We start from the raw sequence: 24,158 nt of genomic DNA, 5'->3' as shown, positions 1-24,158 counted from the left end.
TCTAAATGCCCTAGGGCTTTTTCTTGATTTGAAATTGGATAAACTGTATAGAATTAGATGTTTAATATATGTGGACTTACATCTAATTTTAATAAAATTTAAAAATTGTGTTAGAAAAGATTAATGAGTTTAATCGGGGTTGATTTTTACCCTAACCTTTTTTTTTTATTGGTTTATTTGTGTTTTTTATTGGTTAGTGTTTTCATGTTTAAACATTTTATAGTATTATGAAGCAAAAATGTTGATACCAAAACATTTCTCTTATTACTTTATTTAATATTTTTAATTACAAACTACGGTCTAATATAACTATATGTATTGTTCAATTGTATATCAAATTGGAAGACTTTATGTTTTTGCTTTTGTTATTCACATATATTTTAAGAATATTAGTTAAATTTTAAATTTTCTCCACCATTTAAAATTTCATATGTTTAAATTAATAGCGTTGAGGTGGTTTAATAGACTGACACATTCACTGGCACTTGCTACTGTGGATCCTGATGTTCCTATCTATGCACCCATTGTTTCCTCTTATAATTATCGCATTCGTCCTCTGCTTGATGCAGTTGACAAGCTCAGGAATCTAATGGTGATGGAAGAGGGAATACCGCTTCCCACCATTGTTGTTGTCGTTGATCAATCTTCCGGCAAATCCAATGTCCTCGAATCACTTGCCGGAATTAGTCTTCCTAGAGGTCAGGGCATATGCACCAGTCCCTTTTGTAATGAGGCTGCAAGAGCATAAAGATCCTAAACCGGAGATTTTATTGGAATTCAATGGAAATTAGTTCATACAGATGAAAACCACGTTTCTGAAGCAATAAATCTTGCAACAGATGAAATAGTAGGGAATGGCAAGGGAATTTCCAATGACCCTTTGACTTTGGTGGTGAAAAAGAAGGGTGTTCTTGACCTGACCATGGTTGATCTCCCTGGAATCACTACAGTTCCAATTCACGGCCAGCCCGAAAACATTTACGAACAAATAAGAGATATAATCATGGAGTATATAATACCGGAAGAGAGTATCATACTCAATGTGTTATCTGCGACCGTTGATTTTACCACTTCTGAATCCATTAGGATGTCTCAGAGCGTTGATAAAACAGGGGAGAGAACATTGGCAGTGGTCACGAAGGTTGACAAGGCTCCTGAGGGATTGCTTGAGAAGGCTACCGCTGATGATGTTAACATTGGACTTGGTTATGTCTATGTGAGGAATCGAACTAGCGAGGAATCGTATGAGGAGGCACGCGTAGAGGAAGCTAGGCTATTTGGAAATCATCCACTTCTTTCCAGGATAGACAAAACAATTGTGGGTGCACCTGTTTTGGCTGAAAGGTTGGTGCAGATTCAAGCTTCTATACTATTGCTCGTAATCTGCCTGAGATTGTCAAATATATAAACGACAAGTTGAATTCTAACATATCAGAGCTCAACAAGTTGCCAAAGAATATGTCTTCAGCTGCAGAGGCAAATTATTGGTTTAGTCAAGAATCGTTGAGGAAGATACTTTTGCGTGGAGAATTTGATGAATATCCAGATGATAAACGCATGCATTGTACAGTTCGTTTGATAGAGATGATCAACCAGTTCTCGGATCAGCTTCACAACTCTGTTGAAAATGATCGTATTCGGGATTTTCTGATGGAGGAGATAAGGATTTTGGAGGAATCTAAGGAGGTTGGTCTGCCAAACTTCCTTCCAAGGACAGCATTTTTAAGTATTCTACTGCGAAAGGTGAATGCGATATCACATATTCTTATTGATTTTGTCGGGAAGTTATGGGATTATATAGAGGATGTGGTGATGACTGTTTTGAAGCATCATGTGGAAGACTATCACCAGCTTCAGTTAGCAACCAAACGAGCTGCAAATAATCTGATTGCCAAGATGAAAGAAAGGTCTAATATTTGGATGACCGAGATTGTGGAGATGGAAAAGGTGACAGATTTTACTTGCATTCCCGAATATGTTTCCGAATGGACGAAGCTAATGACAGAGAGAGATGCGTTCATAGGTGAGATCTTAAAAGGTGATGAAAAGCTCACTTCCATTAAACTTGAAGGTTTAGGGAAAATTGGAGTTGGAGTTATTAAGAAGTATCCTCATCTTCTAGAGCAGGCGTTCGACTTGAGGATGAGGATGATAGCTTATTGGAAAATAGTTCTGAGAAGGTCGGTAGATGGTATGGCTCTGCATTTGCAATTAAGTGTGAAGAACCTTGTAAGGGTTTGGAATTTGAGGATGCGAATGAAATATATGGAAAGCATGTTGGTGGGATTGAGATGTTGATGGAGGAAAATCCATCGGTGGCTTCCAAAACGTGGGAAGCTGAACAGGAGCATCATAAAGCTGAAAGAGTGTAAAGAAGTGGTGGCTAGTATTTATGGACAGGATTGTTTCCTATGGTGACTAATTAGTTTGGTTCTGTTGTTCAGTTCGTTTTTGGTGTGCTTTTTATTTTTCTTCCTTTCTTAGTGTTGGCTGCTGGTTTGTCTTTGTTTTGTGTGTGGAAATTATGTTTTGAGTTTGAGACTTTGAATGTTATTGGTTTTTTTTGGGTTTGACAGCTTATGGTTTCTCCATTTTTTTTTTTTTTTGGGTGAATATTCATGTTTTCAACTGATTCCGTCTATATATATGTTCCCTTCTATCTTTACAACTTGCTTTATTCTTCTAGTCACTGAATTGTTAAGTTTCGAAACATTTGTCCACAATTAGTTGGACATGCTTGCAATTTATATTTTTATATTTTATATATAAAAAATAGTCAATAAATAAATTTTTTTGATTACTCTGATGTACTGCACTACAGTTTTAGCATTGCATAACTTATTTCTTATTATATGGCTATTTATAACATATCAATTCTAATATCTAAAATTAATTTTATTTGATAATTTGTTTTCTTCTATTCAATTTTTTTAATTTTTTTTGTTAGTGTATTATTTATTTAATTCTTTAATTTTTAGTGGGTCTATGGTTTCTTCATTTCACTTTTTTTTTTCTTGATAAAAATGGATAGTGAAATTACCTTTCTTCTAACAAGGTTTTAGATTTATTCGAAAACAAAAAATAAAAAAGAGAAAGAAAGGGATTTTAGAGATATTTTATTGGATATAATTTTTTTTTTCAAATTATAAATTATTCTAAATTCTGTTATTTTGATGATTTGAACCTATGCTCTCATAACATAGATAAAAAAATCAACTACTAAAACTATTCTCTTTTAGCTTTTTTTTTTTTGGGTTGAAAAAATATAATTGATGATAAATGACATATTATATTGGATTTTTTTTATTTTTTATTTTTGGTGGAATATGTGTATTGGGCCATTGGGCCTGTCCAATATATATATTGGACTTTGGAAATTATCATTCTTTGTACGTATTTGATTAGAAGAACATTGGAACATATGTTTGTAGCCTTAAAATCAGAATAATAAAGGTTTAAGAATTACGTCAAAAGTCACATTGCTAGCCAGTGCATAAGAAGTAAGAATGTGGTTTTAAACCCAACAAAAAAGTAAAATAAAAATCGAAATAAAAAAACGTAAAGGAAGTAATAATCTGAAACCCAGAAAAAAAGTAAAACAAAATTTGAAATTAAAAAAAAAAAAAAACATAAAGGAAGTAATAGTCTGGGCTGAAGAATTAGGTTCTTTTATTACTGCAATTAATTATTATTATTATTATTATTATTATTCTTATTGTTATTTTTTGGAACCGAACTTGTTGGAGAAGTAGCCGAAACTATAAAAGCAAGCACTACTCGGCAAGTGCTTGAGCACTAACCAAGATTATAGAGCATATAACTTTTATATTATCTAAATGGACGGCAAAAAAGTAAATTGATTTTAGTTTTGGAGGTTTGGCTGCACCTTTTCTCTGTCGGGCAATGCCCTTCACTCTTCTTTACACATATGCAAAGGCAAAGTAATTTCTTCTTTCACATATCAAATATACAAGTACCTTCCTCGCCTTTATTCATTATGTGAACCTTGCATTGGAGAACCTTGGCATGAAGGAACTTCCCACTTAACATTTTACATCGCATCTGCTAGTTTAAAGTGTCCTGAAGGAACTTCAAAACTTAAGCAATAAGTTTTCATTATCAATGTACGTCGATAAGTTAATGATTGTAAATGGTAATTATGAGTTAACTAAATTTTTATAAGACAAATCATACATCATAGGACCAACGTAATGAAATCTCTATAAATTAGGCCTTAAATCTTCCTCTCAGAGCATCACCAACTTACTCCATTTCATTTTCACCAAACAAAACCATACTTCATTTTCATTCCCAAATTCTCTCTGCTATATCTCTGCATGAAAATGGGGCAGCTCACTTCTTCTAAAAGCACCGTAGTACCACAACAAGAGGCCTCAAATGCACTTGTTGGAGTACTAGACCCCAATGAGCCTCTTAGTGCACCCATTGTTTCCTCCTACAACGATCGCATTCGTCCACTTCTCGATGCAATCGACAGGCTCCGAGAGCTCATGGTCATGGAAGAAGGAATACAGCTCCCGACCATCGTTGTCGTCGGAGACCAATCCTCCGGCAAGTCCAGCGTCCTCGAATCACTGGCCGGTATCAGCCTTCCAAGAGGTCAAGGTATCTGCACAAGGGTTCCCCTTATAATGAGACTTCAACACCACTCTGATCCTCAACCTGTACTTTCCCTGGAGTTCAGCGACCAAGTTGTTCCCACAGATGAAGACCATATCTCAGAAGCTATAAATGAAGCCACCGAAAGAATTGCTGGAAACGGCAAGGGAATTTCCAACAATCCCATAACTCTGGTGGTGAAAAAGAAGGGTGTTCCTGATTTGACAATGGTTGATCTTCCCGGAATTACCAGAGTTCCAGTTCATGGGCAGCCTGATAACATATATGAACAGACGAGGGATATAATCATGGAGTATATAACTCCGGAAGAGAGTATCATTCTCAATGTGTTATCGGCAAGCGTTGATTTCACTACCTGTGAATCAATTAGGATGTCGCAGAGCGTTGATAAAACAGGGGAGAGAACAATTGCCGTGGTTACCAAGGCAGATAGAGCTCCTGAAGGACTTCTTGAGAAGGTGACTGCTGATGATGTCAATATTGGTCTTGGCTATGTCTGTGTCAGGAATCGGATTGGAAATGAATCTTATGAAGAGGCTCGAATGGAGGAAGCTACTCTGTTCAAAACTCATCCACTTCTCTCCAAGATTGACAAATCCATTGTGGGCATTCCTGTTTTGGCGCAGAAGCTGGTTCAGATTCAAGCGACAAGTATAGCTCGGAATCTTCCCGAGATTGTCAAGAAGATCAATGACAAGTTGAATTCCTATGTTGCTGAGCTCAGCAGGCTGCCAAAGCATCTGTCCTCTGTTGCTGAGGCTACAACAGCTTTTATGCAGATTGTTGGGCTTGCGAAGGAATCGCTGAGGAAAATTCTTATTAGAGGAGAGTTCGAGGAATACCCTGATGATAAAAAAATGCATTGCAGTGCTCGTTTGGTCGAGATGCTCAACAAGTTTTCTGATGAGCTTCACAGCTATGCTGAAAGTGATCGGACTAGGGACTTTCTAATGGATGAGATCAAGATTTTGGAGGAAACCAAAGACATTTCGCTGCCAAACTTCCTTCCCCGCACTGCTTTTCTCAGCATTTTGCAAAGAAAGGTGAAGGAAATATCAGGTATGCCTATTGAGTTTGTGGACAAGTTATGGAATTACGTAGAACAGGTGGTGATGATTGTGTTGATGCATCATGTGGGAGACTATTACCAGCTTCAGTTATCGACCAGACGAGCTGCGAATAACCTGATAGCCAAGATGAAAGAAAAGTCTATCAAATGGATGGAGGAGGTTGTGGAAATGGAGATGGTGACAGATTATACTTGCAATCCAGAATATATATCCGAATGGAATAAGTTAATGGCTCAACAGGATTCGTTCATAAGTGGAGCCTTCGACGAAAATCGAATAACCTGTAGCATAAAGCTTGAAGGATTTGGTGACATTGAAGTTGGACATCTCAAGCAATATGCACATCTTCTTGAGCAGGCTTTTGATTTGAGGATGAGAATGACAGCTTATTGGAAACTAGTCTTGAGAAGATTGGTTGATTCTATGGCCCTGCATTTGCAACTGAGTGTGAAGAACCTTGTTAATAAGGACTTGGAATTTGAGATAGTGAATGAGCTATTTGGAAGTAATGTTGGTGGGATTGAGAGGTTCATGGAGGAATCACCATCAATTGCTTCAAAGCGTTCAAAGCTGAACAAGAGCATCTTGAAGTTGAAGGGGTGTAAAGATGTTGTAGCAAACATCTTTGACAGAATTGTAGCTCATGCTGATTAACGAGCTTTGTTTTCTGGGAGAATGCTATTGATATCCAGGAAATTGTTCTTGGTGAAGATAAAACTATTATGTATGATTTGTAGCCTTTTTTTAAAAAAAAAAAAAAAAAAAAAAAAACTTAGAATTGTTGGTTTTAGTTGAGTCAGATCCAGGTGCGGTTTAATTTGTGTGGGCATAATGTTGCTTCTGTGTTTTGGAATTGTGGGTCTAGTATAAAATAATTGATGAGATCTATTGGCCTAGCCCCAGTGGCTCATTTTGGGAGTGAGACCTCTAATCATGTTTTTATTATTATTATTATTATGAAAGTCCTTTTGTTTTGTTTTGTTTTGGTTTTTTTATTTTTATTTTTATATTTTATTTTTATTATTTTTATTTTTATTTATTATTTTTTTTTCTCCTTAATGAATCATACATTTAGCAAGTCTAGCAAAATAATCATAATAATAATAATAATAATAATAATAAAACTGAACAAACATTTAGCAACAAAATTCTGTTTCCACGAACATTTTGGATTTTGGACATGAATGGCTTTGTTTTTCTTGCACTTAATGGGTACTCCTAGTGGCGACCGTTTAGTTTATTTCGCACTCTTTTATGGATACTTCTATTGCTAGGGAGTGTTCGTTTTCTATCTATATATATATATATATTCTAAACATTATAAAAAAAACACCTTTTATACTTTTGAAAGCGCTTTAAATCGCTTTTTAGGAAACATTACGTTAGGTGATCTTGTTAGTATTTTCGTTGTGCTGCAAATATTCTAGCAATAAAAGAGGGCATTGCACTCAACTTCAAATAGTCTAAGTATACATGCGACTCTAGTGGTGCTATTCCGATGTGCTTAATGGCGAAGGAAAATAGCTTTTGCTATGAAGTTTCGATAGCACAAGTTTCGTTGAAAAGTTTTTTAACTTAGAATATTGTAGTCATGTTCTTGGCGAATCTAATAAAGCTGTTTGACAAGCTATGCAATAAAGTAAAATGGGCCAATGTACTGCTTGGAATATGTCCTACTATGGACTAGCTCTATCAATTAGATATTTATAGATATAGGTACTCTTTCATAATAATTTAATGTGTAAACACAAGAACAATGATAGTTCAATATGTGGATTTTTCTCGTTTGTACTATATACTCTTAAAATTAGAAGAAAAATGCTTCTTTTTCTTTTATATATATATATATATATATATATATATTCAACTTCAAATAGTCTAAGTATACATGCGACTCTAGTGGTGCTATTCCGATGTGCTTAATGGCGAAGGAAAATAGCTTTTGCTATGAAGTTTCGATAGCACAAGTTTCGTTGAAAAGTTTTTTAACTTAGAATATTGTAGTCATGTTCTTGGCGAATCTAATAAAGCTGTTTGACAAGCTATGCAATAAAGTAAAATGGGCCAATGTACTGCTTGGAATATGTCCTACTATGGACTAGCTCTATCAATTAGATATTTATAGATATAGGTACTCTTTCATAATAATTTAATGTGTAAACACAAGAACAATGATAGTTCAATATGTGGATTTTTCTCGTTTGTACTATATACTCTTAAAATTAGAAGAAAAATGCTTCTTTTTCTTTTATATATATATATATATATATATATATATTCAACTTCAAATAGTCTAAGTATACATGCGACTCTAGTGGTGCTATTCCGATGTGCTTAATGGCGAAGGAAAATAGCTTTTGCTATGAAGTTTCGATAGCACAAGTTTCGTTGAAAAGTTTTTTAACTTAGAATATTGTAGTCATGTTCTTGGCGAATCTAATAAAGCTGTTTGACAAGCTATGCAATAAAGTAAAATGGGCCAATGTACTGCTTGGAATATGTCCTACTATGGACTAGCTCTATCAATTAGATATTTATAGATATAGGTACTCTTTCATAATAATTTAATGTGTAAACACAAGAACAATGATAGTTCAATATGTGGATTTTTCTCGTTTGTACTATATACTCTTAAAATTAGAAGAAAAATGCTTCTTTTTCTTTTATATATATATATATAGATATTTTTTTTTTTGGTATTTTTCTTTTTCTTTTTCTCTTTTTTTTGGTAAATCTTTTTTCTTTTTCTCTTACGTTCACACTGAATGAAGTGTGAAATTTCACTAGCTTGTCCATGTATTACAGGCTCAAGTTAGGATCCTTAAAAAAAAAGTTCAACGTAGTGTGCAAATCAAAAAGTTATTCCTATAGTAACATTAAAGAAATGGTTCCTTTTGTTTTGTTCTGTGGTTGTGTTTTTCAACAAAACATGCTGTAGAAGTGGTTGACAGGTGAGGTAAGCAGTCAGCAAGTGCTTGACTATGAACAATAACATAATAATATTTAATGACGACGTACGACAACAGTAAATTGTTTATACTCTGAGGGGTTTGACTGCATCTTTTTCCTTCTCCGTGACAAAGACCCTTTTTCTTTTTCTTTTTCGTTTTCTTTTTTCTGTTTTTTTTATACAAACATGGAAAATTTCTGTAACATCAATGATGTAGCTTCCCCGAATTTATGGCATAGTGTGGAGAAAACCGAGTAATGAAGGAACTAAATTAACATAGTGGTTGGACAAAATTAATTAATTTCAAAAGAGTAGAATTTTCAACTTGGTTTTCATTTTCCACGTCTAGTAGATATTGATAATACACAAACTGAACCATTTCTTATTCTATGATTTAGGTATAGGCATCCTATACCGTAGGCTCTTTGACTTGAGGATGAGGATGCTTTCATATTTGGAAGATTGTATATATTGAGAAGGTTTTGTGGATTCTATGGCTCTGCATCTTCAAATGAGTGTGAAGAACTTGGTGAATGAGGACATGGTAATGGAGATCATAAAGCTAAGGGATCGTAAAGCTGTTGTGTGTGGCTAATATCATGGACAGAATTTTAATTTTTTTTTTTTCCCTTCCCCTTGCCTTTGAAGCTTTTTATGGTGATTAGAGAATTATTTGTTCGACGTACATTATATTTGATCGGGTAACACCAACCCACAGATTAATAGGGCATAGTGAAAACAACATATATAAGATTTTGTTGTGTACAAAATTTGGCTGAAACTGAAAATAGAAATGAAACAAAGAACAGTGGCCGGGTCTCTAAGCAGAACTAAACAGATTTTTAATACCTACCCACTCCAGACCAATTCTTAATTCTATTGATAGCATAATGTTGAATTGGCTCATTTCACGCACTCCTTAACACCAGCCAAGTTAGCACTTTGTGCCAGTATATGAATCATATTTGGGGAACCCATAGAGATAGGAGGAACATCTAAGGCAACACCAAAAGTTATTCTTCATAGGGTGGGAACAGAAAGATTAAATTGGGAGGGCTATAATGGAGAAGGAAGATAAAAGTTTTATAAAAATATATTGTATGTGAGATTAAATCAAAAGCATAATTTTAAAAGTAAATAAGAAAAATAATAAATAAAAACTCTAAAAAACTATAATGATGAACAAAATTATACTTAACCATCTTAGTTTATAACTTCATAAGATTATTAAAAAAAAAAAAAAAAGGCACAAATCATTAGTTGAGTCTTTTCATATATTTAAAATATAAATGAAATTTATTTTATTTATGGTAAAATCAATTTGAGTTAGAAGCTTTATGGTAATAATTTTATGTTTTTATGCATAACAACTATTAATTACATAAAAATCATTATGGTATCCTAATTATAGGAGGGCTAAATACTAAATTTTTCATTAATTTTAAATTTATTTGAAGCAACTTTAGAGGATATGGCATGGCGCCTGCAGGCCACTAATTGGCTCGGCCACTGATTCCTAGTACGTCGCAAGTGGGAAATCCGCGTTAAAGAAATGTTTTTGTGTTTTTTGTCTTTTTTCCACGAAACTTGGTGGAGAAGTAGTCTAAAGGAGAGAGGAAAGCATTCTTTTTCATTCTCAATGAGTCATAAATGCTCTTTTATTTTTTTATGGTTTTTGGCGGATGTGGACAGTTTCTGTAACATCACTGATGTAGCTTCCTCGAATTTGTGGCAAAATATTGAGCCTAGGAAATACCCAAGTAATTGAAGCTTAATTGAGTTCACATTTAAGACAAATTAAGTAAGATAATGTGGTTGAAAAAAAACTTAATTAGTTTAAAAAGAGTCAAATTTTCAACTTATTAGTTGTCGTTTTCCATATTCTTCTTCTCTTATGCATACACACTTATATTAAACCCAAGAAATTTCACATTTAAGATAAAACTAACTTTTATTTATTTATTTATTTTTTTGGTTTGGACATGTAGAGGATCCAAGATATGGAATTAAAAGCATATATTGAGTTCAATAAAGCAAACACTGTATAAATCAAATTTATTAAATAATAGAAAATAAGAAGTAATAAGTACACCATGCGAAAACTCATCCACGACAATTAACCATAAAAAATTAAAAAAAATTAAAACTTATCCAAAACAATATTTTATTATCTGTAATTATAGTGATAATCAGTATGATGTTTTTTTTTTTTTCAATATACAAATTTATTTTATAAACTATCCAAAATTTTTTTATTTTACAAATTATTTAAAATTTTTATTATTTTTTATTCAGATTTAGATTCTAACATATTTTATGAACTATTCAAAACTTTTCTATTTCACAAACTATTCAAAATTCTTCTATACCTTTTTATTCAAATTTATATTACCATAAACATAAATAAAAATGTTAACCAAGCTAACCAGCTCGTCATGAGTATGCACATGTATCCACATATTACTTTCTTTTTGGAAAGTAAAAGGGGCAAAAAAAATTGCCCATATAATTCCCTATTTTCAATCATTACTTTTTTATTTTATTTATGCTCGGTGCGTGTTGGGAATATGTCATGGTTTCGTCGAAGGACCAGCGTCACTTTAATAAAGTAGGAAAAAAAAAAAAAAACAAAGAAAAAAAAAATACTATAAATAATTGAGTCTTCAGTCTCTTCTCCCTCAGACCGTCCCACATACTTCTTCTTTCTTTCCAGTTCTCCTTCTCCGTTTCTCTTGCTCTGTTTCTCTGACTCTGTTTCTCTCTGCATTGCAGCATACCAGAAACATTATTAAAAAAAAAAAAAAACATGGGTCCTAGCTATGACTTCGCTTCAGCAAACTCCAAAGCCAACCATCATACCTCACTTGCAATTACACCAGTAGATCCCAATGAACCCATCTCCGCACCCATTATTTCCTCTTACAACCAACGCATTCGTCCTCTTCTCGATGCCATCGACAAGCTCCGGGAACTCATGGTCATGGAAGAAGGAATTCAGCTCCCCACCATCGTCGTCGTCGGAGATCAATCCTCCGGCAAGTCCAGCGTCCTCGAATCACTCGCCGGTATCAGCCTTCCGAGAGGTCAGGGTATCTGCACCAGGGTCCCACTTGTAATGAAACTCCAAAACCACTCTGATCCTCAGCCTGAACTTTCCTTGGAGTTCAACGGCGAAGTGACTTTCACCGACGAAGATCATATCTCAGAAGACATAAACGATGTCACAGAAAGAATTGCTGGCCGTGGTAAAGGAATTTCTAACAGCCCCATAACTTTGGTGGTGAAAAAGTTGGGTGTTCCTGACTTGACCATGGTTGATCTTCCTGGAATTACCAGAGTCCCAGTTCATGGACAGCCAGAGAACATATATGAACAAATCAGAGATATAATCATGGAGTATATAACTCCGGAAGAGAGTATCATTCTCAATGTGTTATCTGCAACCGTTGATTTCACTACCTGTGAATCAATTAGGATGTCGCAGAGCGTTGACAAAACAGGGGAGAGAACACTTGCCGTCGTTACCAAGGCAGATAAAGCTCCTGAAGGACTTCTAGAGAAGGTTACTGCCGATGATGTCAATATTGGTCTTGGCTATGTCTGTGTCAGGAATCGGATTGGAAATGAATCTTATGAAGAAGCTCGAGTGGAGGAAGCTAATCTGTTCCAAACTCATCCACTTCTTTCAAGAATTGATAAATCTATTGTGGGTATTCCTGTTTTGGCACAGAAGCTGGTTGAGATTCAAGCGACTAGTATAGCTCGAAATCTTCCTGAGATTGTCAAGAAGATCGATGACAAGTTGAATACAAGTGTTGGTGAGCTCAAGAAGTTGCCAAAGCATGTGAATTCGGCTGCTGAGGCAACCACTACTTTTATGCAGATCGTTGGGGTTGTGAAGGAGTCGCTGAGGAAAATTCTTCTTAGAGGAGAATTTGAAGAATACCAAGATGATAAGCACATGCATTGCACCGCTCGTTTGGCTGAGAGGCTCAGCGAATTCTCTGATGAGCTTCATACCTGTGCCGAAAGCGATCCAATTGGTGACTTTCTAATGGATGAGATCAAGATTTTGGAAGAATCCAAAGAGATTTCTCTGCCAAACTTCCTTCCCCGGACTGCTTTTCTCGGCCTTTTAAATCGAAAGGTGAAGGGAATTTCAGGTAAGCCGATTGAGTTTGTTGGGGACTTATGGGATTACATAGAAGAAGTGGTGATGAAGGTTTTGATGCAACATGTGGAAGATTATTACCAGCTTCAATTGTCCACCAGACGAGCAGGCCAAAACCTGATAGCCAAGATGAAAGAAAGGTCCATCAAATGGATGCAGGAGATTGTGGAAATGGAGATGGTGACAGATTACACATGCAATCCAGAATATATATCTGAATGGAATAAGCTAATGGCTCAAAGGGATATGTTCCTGTTTGAACTCTTCGAAAATGAAGCAAGACCGAGTAAGGTGAAGATTGATGGTCTTTGGAAAGTTGAACACTATGACAACAAAAACAGGTGCGGTGCTCCTATAAAGGTTGAGCGTCTTGGGGAGATAGAAGTTGAAGGTCTGAGACAGTATAGGCATCTTATACCGCAGGCTTTTGACTTGAGGATGAGGATGATTGCATATTGGAAGATTGTACTGAGGAGGTTTGTTGATTGTATGGCTCTGCATCTGCAATTGAGTGTGAGGAATTTGGTGGACAAGGAGCTGGAAATGGAGATCATAAGTGAATCTGTGGCATCCCATGTTGGTGGGATTGAAAAATTGATGGAGGAATTGCCATCGGTGGCATCTAAGAGGGTGAGGCTGAATAGGAGCATCAAAAAGCTTAGGGACTGTAAAGCTGTTGTGGCTAACATGAGGGACAGAATTGTTTCCTATGGCGATTAAAAAAGAAAAAAAGAAAAAAAAGAAAAATGTTTTCCTTCCCCTGCCCCTCTCCCACCTACTGCTGGTCTGCTTGTCTACTAAGAATGATAGTTTTGGTTGCTTTTTTCTTTTTCTATGTACGGTACTTACTTTTTGGTGTGACCTTGCTTGCTTTCCGTCAACTTTATATTGTATAAATAAATAAATAATTTATGTAATATATTTTTTATATTTTGCATTCTTCTTTTTTGTTGTTTATATGTGTGTATATATATATATATATATATTTTTTTTTTTTTTTGCTGGAAGATTTGTTTATATTCTGTTTTCTGTTAACTAGAGTGCGCAGATTGTATATGGTCCGGTTAGTATTCATGTCAAAGAAAAAGAAAAAAGACATACAAAACTAAATAAGATTCCGTACCAAAGGGTCATGTCTACTTATACTAAATACAAAAACGACAATAATATTTTTGTTCCAAATATTTTATATTAACAAATATAATAATATAAAAGAAGTATACAAACAAAAGTTACGCTTAAAAGCAATATTGCTTTCACCACTAAAAATTCATAGCATAAAAATTCTAGAGTGATAGAGGAAAAATATACACGTTGCAAATGATTATTAAAGACCAAAAATTCTAATTTACAGATGAGGTGTCTGTTGTGAATGAATTGAACTGGTTTCTCAAGGCTTCAAACCTCAATTTATCACCATAAATACTTGGATCCATAATCAATTCGTGAACGGTACTTCGACCTTCAAGCATGCTCACGACACTAGACATGGTAGGTCGAAGTGCAGGAGATGGATTGTGGCACAATAAAGCTATTTTAATCATTCTAATCGCTTCTTCCTTATTGAACTCTGATCCCAACCTTGGATCAACCAGCTCCATTAAATTTCCCTTTTGTTGTGAAACAAGGGCCTACAACAAGCATAGAAATTAATGAGGAAAAAAAAAAAAAAAAAACACTCAAGAGATAAAAGAATATATATATTTTATAACATGGAGATGGGCACTTCCCATTACTACCATAGAGTGATGACCTGAATCTTTGTGCAGAAGTTGAAAATGACACATTGTTCTAGTTGAATGAATTGTGCATATATATTGCAGAAATTACTCTTTAAGTCTTACAATTCACATTTTTCACACAAGGAGCTCGGATATTAAAAGGATGTGATAAAAATTCACTTTACCCAATCTAGAAGGCACACATAATTCTCATTTGGATGAAATTTCATGTTGCTTTTGCCAGTCACAAGTTCCAATGCAACAACCCCAAAACTGTAAACATCGGCTTTATCTGTTAAATAACCCCATAGTGCATACTCTGGCGCCATGTATCCTCTGCAGAATAACAATAATTCAATGACCTGATTTAATATAACAAAGATGTCAAGAATCAAACCTAGCTAGCATAAGAAATACACAGTCTATATTTCATCTCGTTTGCCATTAGGCATACCATCATGTACCACCATTTGATACAAGGTCAAAGGAAGGGGAAAAGAAAAAAAAAAAAAAAAAAATTCTAACTCACTTGATAAAGGTCATAAGGAGAAACACAACTTATGCATGTCAGTGTTGCACTCAACGTTATATGATGAACAAAGAGTAATTTTGCAATGTTTCAAAATCAAGATTTGGGATGCAAAAGGAATAATAAAAACACAAGAAGTAAAATTTCACCAGACGAAAAGAGGAACATTAAAGGTTTCTCACATAGTTCCGGCAACTCTTGTGGTGATGTGGGTGTTCTCCTCTTCGTCCATTTTAGCTAGACCAAAGTCAGAAATCTTAGGGTTGAGGTCCCTATCAAGCAATATATTTGAAGCTTTAATGTCTCTATGAACAATTTTAAATGCTGATTCCTCATGCAGGAACGTTAGCCCTTTGGCAATGCCCACGCATATTTTCTGCCTTGTGGGCCAGTCCAATTTCAATGGACCTCCTTTCTCCTGACCTTTTCCATCAACAAAGATTGCATGATCATTGAAGTTCATTTAATATTAGTATATACCAGTCAATTAAGAAATTCTTAAACTCACCAAACAAGGAATGTGCAAGGCTGTTGTTATCCATGTATTCATACACCAATACCAATTGCTTTCCTTCAGTACAACGTCCATGCAATTTAACAAGATTTGGATGTTCTAAAGCGGAAATCATGCCTAATTCATTCAAAAATTCACGATTCCCTTGCTTTGATCTAGCAGAGAGTTGCTTAACTGCAATACATGTACCATCTAATAATACACCCTGCATCGGAAATATGTCTTTGTTATGCATCTCATCTTGTGATGAAAATATAGAAATACTATTTGTTAGAATATATATATATAACCATTTAAAAACGTAAAGGAGTTGAAGAGACCTTGTAAACAGATCCGAATCCACCTTCTCCAAGCTTATTTCCAGAGTCAAAATTGTTAGTTGCCGCTTTAATTTGTTTGAATGTAAAGACACCAGTTTTCAAATCTAATCCTCCCAGAACTAGCCAAGAAAAAATTTACATAAGTTGGACATTAACTAAACTTCATTATATTAGACTGCTCTACTAAGAATTTGATCGAGTATTCAATATTTAAAAAACATTTTATGGATGAAGTGGTAAAAACAAAAATGAGAAACAATAAAAGGAAATACTCAATTGTAAAAGCTATATAAGCAAATTTTGAGCCAATCACACTCCTGGATTTTTTTCATGGAAATTTGTCAAGTGGTTGACTTTGAATGTTGAAGTACTTTTTTGTCTATATTTGCATGCAGCAATATATGCTCAGTAAAACTATTCAAGAGATTTGCCCATATCATCTTTAACATTGTGTGATCAAGTATTTTGCTTTTCATGATTGTTTATTAGTTTGTTGAACTTTTGTCTAATTAAGGACAGAAAAAAATAAAATTACTGAACATTTTAAAAAATATATTCTAATTCATGAAACCTTAAACAGCAACAAATGAAAATATATCACATTTGTAAACTATTCTATTCCGAAATTTGGATATTATATTCTTTACCTTGTTCCCTTGATTCCTTGCCGCCAAAACAACCTCTCCACCAAAGAATGCCTAAAATTATAGAAGTAACAATGCATACTACTAAAACAACTCCAACAGCAACGTATATTTTCCTTTTGCTTTCAGCAGGAGGTTTGAAATCTACAAGACACAAAATTACAAAGACAGTAAACTTGTACTAAGAATTTGGACTCAAGAGATGGATATAAAAAGTAATAATCATTGAAAAACAACATTTGAATTGAACTGATCAAAATGTAATTGAGAATATAGACAACTGATTGTTTTTTCCCCCTTCCATTAATGATGACAAAAATCAATAAGCCAATATATATCTGTATATTTTATATAATTCATCTACTCATTTTACTTACCGGACTCCACGGAGATAGCTGATATAAGAGAACCATATGTTCCTCGTCTTGGAGCATTTGTTGTACCTTTCCCGGTCCATTGAAATCGGATCTCTAAAGTCTTATCATTAACAACAGCTTTGCGTATAAGTATCACTTCCTTATCAACTCCACCTGCTTCTTTTTCTATATTGAAGTCTTTCAACTCCAATTTCCCCTGTGATAAAATAATTTATCAAATCTGAATAATTTATCAACTACAACTTCCTCATTTGTATTATATTATAATATATAGAATAGAAAGTCTACCATCTATAAAAGTACTATCCTTTTTAGTATAATTGCGCTTTAATCCATGCTTTGATAAAAGGCTAATAACTTATAGCATAAAAGTCCTAAGGAAAGCAAATCCTACTTGAATAGTCCCCCAAAAAAAAAAAAAAAAGCTACCTGAATATAAACATCAAACATTCTTCTTCCAACACTATAATAAGATATGTTGTCTCTGAACACTATCTCTGCAAAGTGAAGTTTCACCGTATATTTTCCATTCGCTAAGCAACGAGCAAAATATGTCAGTGAAAGAGGAGCGAGGCGTGCTGTTGTGTATAATCCAGAATTGTTCATTCTTAGTATGGACACATTTTTTGTTATATACTTGTCTTGGCCACTCTGAATATCCCAAAAGTGACCTGTATTACTAAAACCCCAATTTGCGGTGTTGTTGTAAAACAACTTTGCTGCTGATCCTACATCTTCATCCCCTTCATACTTGGTGTTTCCAATAATGATTTGTTTTCCACCACAATTTATATGCAAAGAATACTTATCTATATGAAAAAAACATGGAGGGGAAAATCGAAGTAAGACATATACAGTTAATATTTCTTTTTATATACCATATGAAAGAAGCTAGTGAATATCAATTTTTGTTCTATGAGAATTTCAATTACCTTTTGAACATGGACTCAGGCAATCACTGAGTACTCTACATTAACATAATATAGGCAAAAACATTAGGTTATGTAAATTTCTTGACAAGAAAAATGATACTCAAGATATTTTAGTAATTTGGGCTTACGATTTATTTTGTATGGAAAAGCTTCTATACAAATTCCTGAGGCAAGAAAGCAACAAATAATTTAATCTAATACAATCATAAAAAAAATATATAAACGGCAAATTTTATGCCATTATCCAAGTAGGATATCTAAGAAGAGGGGGGGGGGGGGGGGGGGGGGTGTTGGAAGGAAAGAAAGACAAAGAGAAACTCTTACAAGGATTCACGACAAGTAGGTGGTTGCAAATTGTTCTTAGAGAAATTATTGTAAGAAAGATCTATTACACTGCACAAATACATAAAATTCCTTATAAAAATATATCACAATCTCATAGAATGACCGTTAACACAATTCATTTACATCTTCTTCCTAGTTTTAGATATAGAACATTTTTTATACGTACTATATGCTCTTGCAAAATGCCATGCTGATCATAAACTATAGGTCAGTTTAGGAACCCAAAATGTAACCTTCGATTAATACTCCTAGTCCAGAGTCCAGACTTTAGGCTATTACAAATAGCATAAAAACATTATTACAATCTGTATAGTAATCTAGTACCAAATCCTGTTTAGCACTAACATCTCCATGTGCATGCTCCAGTGCCATTGAATAAGATCTAAGTAAATTACAAGGTGAACAGAAAACACATGAAACTTTGACGTAAGATATAGGATGAAAACATACTAGCGATCATCTCTCTCTTTGATCATCCACTCTGGCGTAAGTCCAGTAAGCTTGTTACTTGTCAGATATCTAATATAAAGACAACAAAATGACATGTGAGAAGACAATTATTTGCAAATTACAATCATGCTTCTTCATCAACCTTAAATATATAACAGATCAAAATTTGGTATTTAAGACTTTATGAGAATACTTATATTATATCACATTATGTATCTACTTGCTAAAGGCGATTTCCCACCGTGGTAGTCCTTTTATTGTCTACAATAGTTTTCCAACAAAGTTTGAAATAGAAATAAATTGTTGAGGACAAAAATATAAAATTAAACTTTCTGTTTGATTTCTAATCTGAAACTGGCTTTTGTCTGTTCAAAACAAGTCAGTAACCAACAGCATAGGTTCATCTTTAAAAATTTTATAATATCCTGCCATATAAGAATTCAACATTTTGACTTACAAACTATCTCCATAGTCATGTCTTTATGTTTTTCCGTATTTCGAAATCGTCATACTACAAATCTTTTTATTTATGTGATAAAATTTATGATTACTAAATCTGGATCAATAGTAGCCATATGTTGGAAATTAAAAAGATAGAAAAATAGTAGCTTCAAAATTTTTGAGAAGGATGAAAACAATCGCATAGGAAGAAGGGTGCTAGTTGAGGCATGCAAAAGGCATTAGTTAGCATATACCCAAGCTTTAACCAAAAATACACCAAATTCATCCATTGAAAGTTAGGAGAGCGAAGGGGTTTGAAGTTTATGTGTGTTAATAGCATTCTGGTTTACCGGAGCCAGCAATATCGATAATCAGGATTCCATACGAACTTTAAAAAAAAGGTTTTAGATTGTAAATTGGATCATACATAAGCATCAGCAAAATGAGAGTTCCATATATGCTTGCTTCAAGTGTAAGGCAGTACTACATAATGATTTTAAATTAACTTACATTGTGCTCAATCTAAATAAATCTCCAAAATTTGGAATGTTTCCCTCCAATCTGTTAAAGCTGAGATCTCTGAAAAGCAAAAATTTCAGACATCAAATGAGATTACAAGAAAGTTTCTAAATGCTAGTTACTGAGAATCACAAATATTTAAGAAGGTAATTTTTCTTGCATGCATGGTATATTTATAATGGAGGATGTTCATAAAAAATTGGTGTTTGTAATATTATTTTTGTTTGCTTTTGATTAATAATTATAATTGTCTTATGGACCATTAGTTATTAATTTTGACCTGTAATGTTTCAAATCAACAGTTGTAGGTAATATGCTACTACTTTATTTCTTAGATAATATAACATTTGATAAATCAGATGGACTTATAAATGTACCAAAAAAATGGAAAATCAGATATAATAATAGAGAGTAACAGAATGTAACTTAGTAGCAATTTGCAAAACTTTGAAGTCATATGCCTCCAAAGTTCTTCAAACTATTGGTGCTTCAAAGCTATTTATGGATTAGTATTATCCACTGATTTTAATATCGTGCAGCTGCTAAAGTGAAGTTACATGCATGCTTTCAGCTCAAACATGGAATTTCCTCAAAAAATTAAAAGTCCTCAAACTCAATACACAAAACCTATACCAAGATTCCATATATTTACTACAGACTCTGTACAATATCCCCTTGTTTGCCATTTCTAAAAATCTAAAGTTGGTAAAATTCTTAGCCTACTAACAAAAACTGCTTCAGAGTTAAAAGAAGACTTACAAAATTCGCAAGTTTGTCAAGGTAGATATATATTCAGGAATTCTTCCTCTTATGTTACAACTCTTCAACATCCTGCAATTTCAAGCAGGATCTGTAAGGAAAGTATTCAAATCTGGTTTTGGGCTATTGTGATTACAAAGTAAAATAAAACATCAGATTGACTCACAAAATCTCCATGCTTTCCATGTTTTTGATGTCTGGAAAATCTGAAACCCCACCATTTAAGTCCCACCAAAGCTCTGAGAGATGTCATGTTCCCAAGTAGGCAGGGATAGGTCCCGACAAATTGTTCACACTGAGGACCCTAGCAGCATAATTTATTTCATTAGTTCAATAACTGTGAGAGTTTACTGGTTTAATAAAATAGAATATATTGGATTTAAATTTACAGAAATTCCAGTTTCATTGAAGCCCACTCGGGTGGTATAGAACCAATGGGGATGTTCTGGCCAAAATTGCCATAGCAATAAGAAAAAAGAGAGTTATTAGTATAAAAGCATAAGTATATTACTAAAAGTGTAAAAAAAAATATTGGGAAGCTCTCCATACACTTGTCTGAGGTAAGGTAACTTAGCCAGTGATGGTGGAAGCACCGCATGAGAAAACTGCATAACAAGGATGCAAAGAAAAACAATAATACATTGTTTACGAAACATTGCAGTAAAATTTCCCAATTTTCATAGAGAGTCAGAAGGAAAAAAGAGATAAACTTTTAACAAAATAATACACTTGTTAAAAGACCCCAAAATTTATACAAGAAGTAAGGCTAAATTAATATCGTGAAAAAAGTTCAGAATTTGATGGCCATCTTTTGCAACCATAATCATAAGTTTTGAAATCTTTATTTGAAAAAGAGTGTTTTGAATAGAGTGAGAAAACATACATGCCATTGATGTTGCATCGCTTGGTAGAGCAATTGCAACCGACAATTTTGTTGTACTGATCATTATGTGGGGTTTTGACTGTTGGGACATTGTTGCAAGGATCGCTGAAATTCCATTCTTTTTTTATTCAGCTCTTTTCCTATTTCACGTAGAGCATCGACTACACCCACATATTCAATTCAACATCTTTTAAGTTTTCACTTTCAACCATTTTCATTCTTCACCAACTCTGCTTCTGTGCTGCTTTTACAACTTTTATTTATTTTTTATTTTTTTAAGAGGTGCGACAGTAAAAAAAAAAATATATATATATATATAGAGAGAGAGAGAGAGATAATAGAGTTGATCAAAGATCATATTTTTGAGCTTTCAAAAAAAAAAAATCATGGGAAATGGTCTCTCCTCTGCCTGGAGAGTTTTTCTCTCATGATTTCTGCATGAGTCTGTTATCCTTCTAATCTCGGGAAGGAATTTGTTTGTTTTTTTAAGAAGAATAATGGAAGAAGTGACAACTATGTTTTAAAGATGCCTTTTACTCACATAAGAGGAAAGTTCATCTTTAGATCTTCATTCTTATCATCGTGAAGAAGAGGTGAATGTTCTACAAGTATGTTTATTAGTGCAACTTTTGACTAAAGGTAATTGCAATAAGCATGCTTTTATGGATACAATGTCTTCATTGTGGGGTTCTTCAACACCAGTTCCGATTCGGGAATTATATGAAAATATATTTTTAGCCAATTTCATACTGTCAATGATAAAGAACGCGTTATTAATGGATCCCCATGCAATTTTGATCGTTCTTTGGTCCTATTAGAACAAATAACTGGTGCAGTTATCCCACGTCAAGTTTCTGTTACACATGCCTTGTTTTGGATTCAATTGCACAATCTTCCTCTTCAATGTATGACCCAGTCTGTTGGTCATGCTATTGGTAATCAATTGGGCAAATTGGTATCTATAGATACCGAGGAGGAAGGTAAATGATGGGTCGGTTCATGGATATTAGAGTTCAAATCGACATTCAGAAACCATTGCGGAGAGGCATGAAAATTAAGCTTGATGAAATTGACAGTTTCCGAGTGGATTTTCAATATGAGAAACTGACAGCGTTTTGCTTCATATGTGGTTTGTTGGGACATTTGCAAAAGGATTTCCATGCAGTAGACTCTCATTCTAGTCCACAATATGGCGTTTGGTTGCGAGCCAATTCTGTTATGAATTCATCTAAGGGATCAAAGCTTGATGCTGGTAATCACTGTCCTGGCTCATACTAGTGATGGTTGGATGAGGACTTTGCAGAAGGGATTGAATTTGAGACAAGGAGCATCGATGGGGAATTGCCATTACTCCCAGAAACGGTTATGGAAATAGAACCAAACACGTGTTCAGAGAAGATGGCAGTTGGAAAACCTCCTACGCAACTGATGTTGTTGACCGGGGATGACTCTGATGATGATGTGGCAGCAAGACCAGTCTATAACAAATCTGACGTGGAACAAAAATTTGATCAAGGATGACATGAATTGTCCTCCAACTAGGGTTTCTAATATACTAAAAACACCTACAAGGGGAAGTGTTTAAGGATCTAGTTCGACTTTGAGAAAATACCAACAAGGGACATTTTTCAGAGGCAGAAAACACACTGGTTTGAAATGGACTAGAGCTATAGAAAGGGGCTTGGTGTTGCAGTAGAAGGAATTGAAGAATTCGGCGGATTCCAAAGTAGAAGATGTTGAATCTTCTAAAGTGGTGAGGCTTGCAATGCAATGCTACCACGAGCCATGAAGGTGCTCAGTTGGAATGTTCATGGGATCAGGAACCCACGGACATTCAGAGCATTCCTTTTAGTGATCAAAATGGAGAATCTCGACATTGTGTTTCGTATGGAGACATGTTATTGACGCGGCAATTGGAGTGACTTCGAGGGCAGTTAGACATGGGTGGATGTTTCGGGGTCGATCGGATAAGAATGGATGGTGGTCTTGCCTTATTTTGGAAACGAGACTTGCAGGTCCAAGTTAAATCTTACTTGGTAAGGCATATTGATCTGAAGTTTTACACCCAGTAAAAGGTTGGCTGCATCTAATTGGTTTTTATGGAAACCTAGGAGAATATCAAAGGGACCATTCTTGGGAGCTTTTGCATCGATTGAAATCTATATCCTCATCAGTGTGGTTTGTTATTGGAGATTTCAATGAGATTATTTGCTTGAGTGATAAATTGGGTGGTTGTACTTGTTCTGCATCCCAAATTGATGGTTTTCGTCAGGTAATTGACCTCTATTAGTTATGTCCAGTGCCTTTTTCTGGCTACAAATATACATGGTCTAATGGACAGGATGTGGAGGCTAATGTACAAGAGTTGCTTGATAGATCTTTCTATTCCATTGAAGGTCGCCTCATGTTTCCAGTTGTTAATGTTCACCATCTTATATCTTCTGTTTCTGATCATTGTCCAATACTTTTAGGATTGGATGGCTTTGGTGAAAGGAACATTCAGTTTGGGAAGAGGTTTCACTTCGAGGCCATTTGGACTAAGGAAATTGAGTGTGAACAGATAATTGAAAATGTATGGGGCCCTGCGTGTGATAGGTTAGTTCCGTTACAGCACCTTTCATCAAGATTGGCTACATGTGCAAATAAGTTAGGGATTTGGAGTAAGTATAATTTTAGACATATTACTCATGAATTAAAAGAGTGTCAGCATTCCTTAAAGTCCATGAAGTTGGCATTGGTTTCAATGGAAAATTTGTATCAAGGGCAATTGAACGTCGAATTAATGGACTATTAGAGAAAGAGGAGATTAAATGGAAGCAGCGATCTAGATTATCATGGTTGAGGGAGGGTGTAACATCCCGTCCCAAACCACATCGGAATTCGTGCACGTTG

The 24,158-nt window shown here is 34.6% G+C and overlaps 3 protein-coding genes and 1 pseudogene across 3 annotated transcripts; 3 read left to right on the top strand and 1 right to left on the bottom strand.

Moving 5' to 3' along the window:
• Positions 1–430: 430 nt before the first annotated feature.
• Positions 431–2,422, top strand: LOC132800280 (dynamin-related protein 4C-like; annotated as a pseudogene).
• A 1,580-nt stretch (positions 2,423–4,002) lies between these two features.
• Positions 4,003–6,690, top strand: LOC125421288 (dynamin-related protein 4C-like). Its single transcript, XM_060813967.1, has one exon. It carries the CDS (start codon positions 4,338–4,340, stop codon positions 6,363–6,365), a length of 2,028 nt encoding a protein of 675 aa, XP_060669950.1. The 5' UTR covers positions 4,003–4,337; the 3' UTR covers positions 6,366–6,690.
• Positions 6,691–11,329: 4,639 nt separating this feature from the next.
• On the top strand, positions 11,330–13,769 carry LOC125420659 (dynamin-related protein 4C). The gene has a single exon (XM_048467360.2). The coding sequence runs from the start codon at positions 11,468–11,470 to the stop codon at positions 13,550–13,552; it is 2,085 nt and encodes a 694-aa protein (XP_048323317.2). The 5' UTR covers positions 11,330–11,467; the 3' UTR covers positions 13,553–13,769.
• Positions 13,770–13,991: 222 nt separating this feature from the next.
• Positions 13,992–21,357, bottom strand: LOC107413097 (probable LRR receptor-like serine/threonine-protein kinase At1g07650). The gene is made up of 17 exons (XM_060813610.1): positions 21,267–21,357; positions 20,977–20,988; positions 20,550–20,622; positions 20,384–20,455; positions 19,616–19,684; positions 18,665–18,733; positions 18,194–18,262; positions 17,998–18,033; positions 17,870–17,904; positions 17,367–17,746; positions 16,938–17,133; positions 16,564–16,704; positions 15,917–16,035; positions 15,591–15,801; positions 15,265–15,505; positions 14,739–14,889; positions 13,992–14,463 (listed from the first exon to the last, which is right to left on the bottom strand). Exons 1-17 carry the CDS (start codon positions 21,355–21,357, stop codon positions 14,176–14,178), a joined length of 2,253 nt encoding a protein of 750 aa, XP_060669593.1. The 3' UTR covers positions 13,992–14,175.
• Between the last annotated feature and the right edge of the window lie 2,801 nt (positions 21,358–24,158).

The sequence above is a fragment of the Ziziphus jujuba genome, chromosome 1 (assembly GCF_031755915.1).
Source record: "Ziziphus jujuba cultivar Dongzao chromosome 1, ASM3175591v1".
NCBI lineage: Eukaryota > Viridiplantae > Streptophyta > Magnoliopsida > Rosales > Rhamnaceae > Ziziphus > Ziziphus jujuba.
Note: the sequence above shows the minus strand (reverse complement) of the source record. Positions and strands in the feature narration are given on the sequence as shown.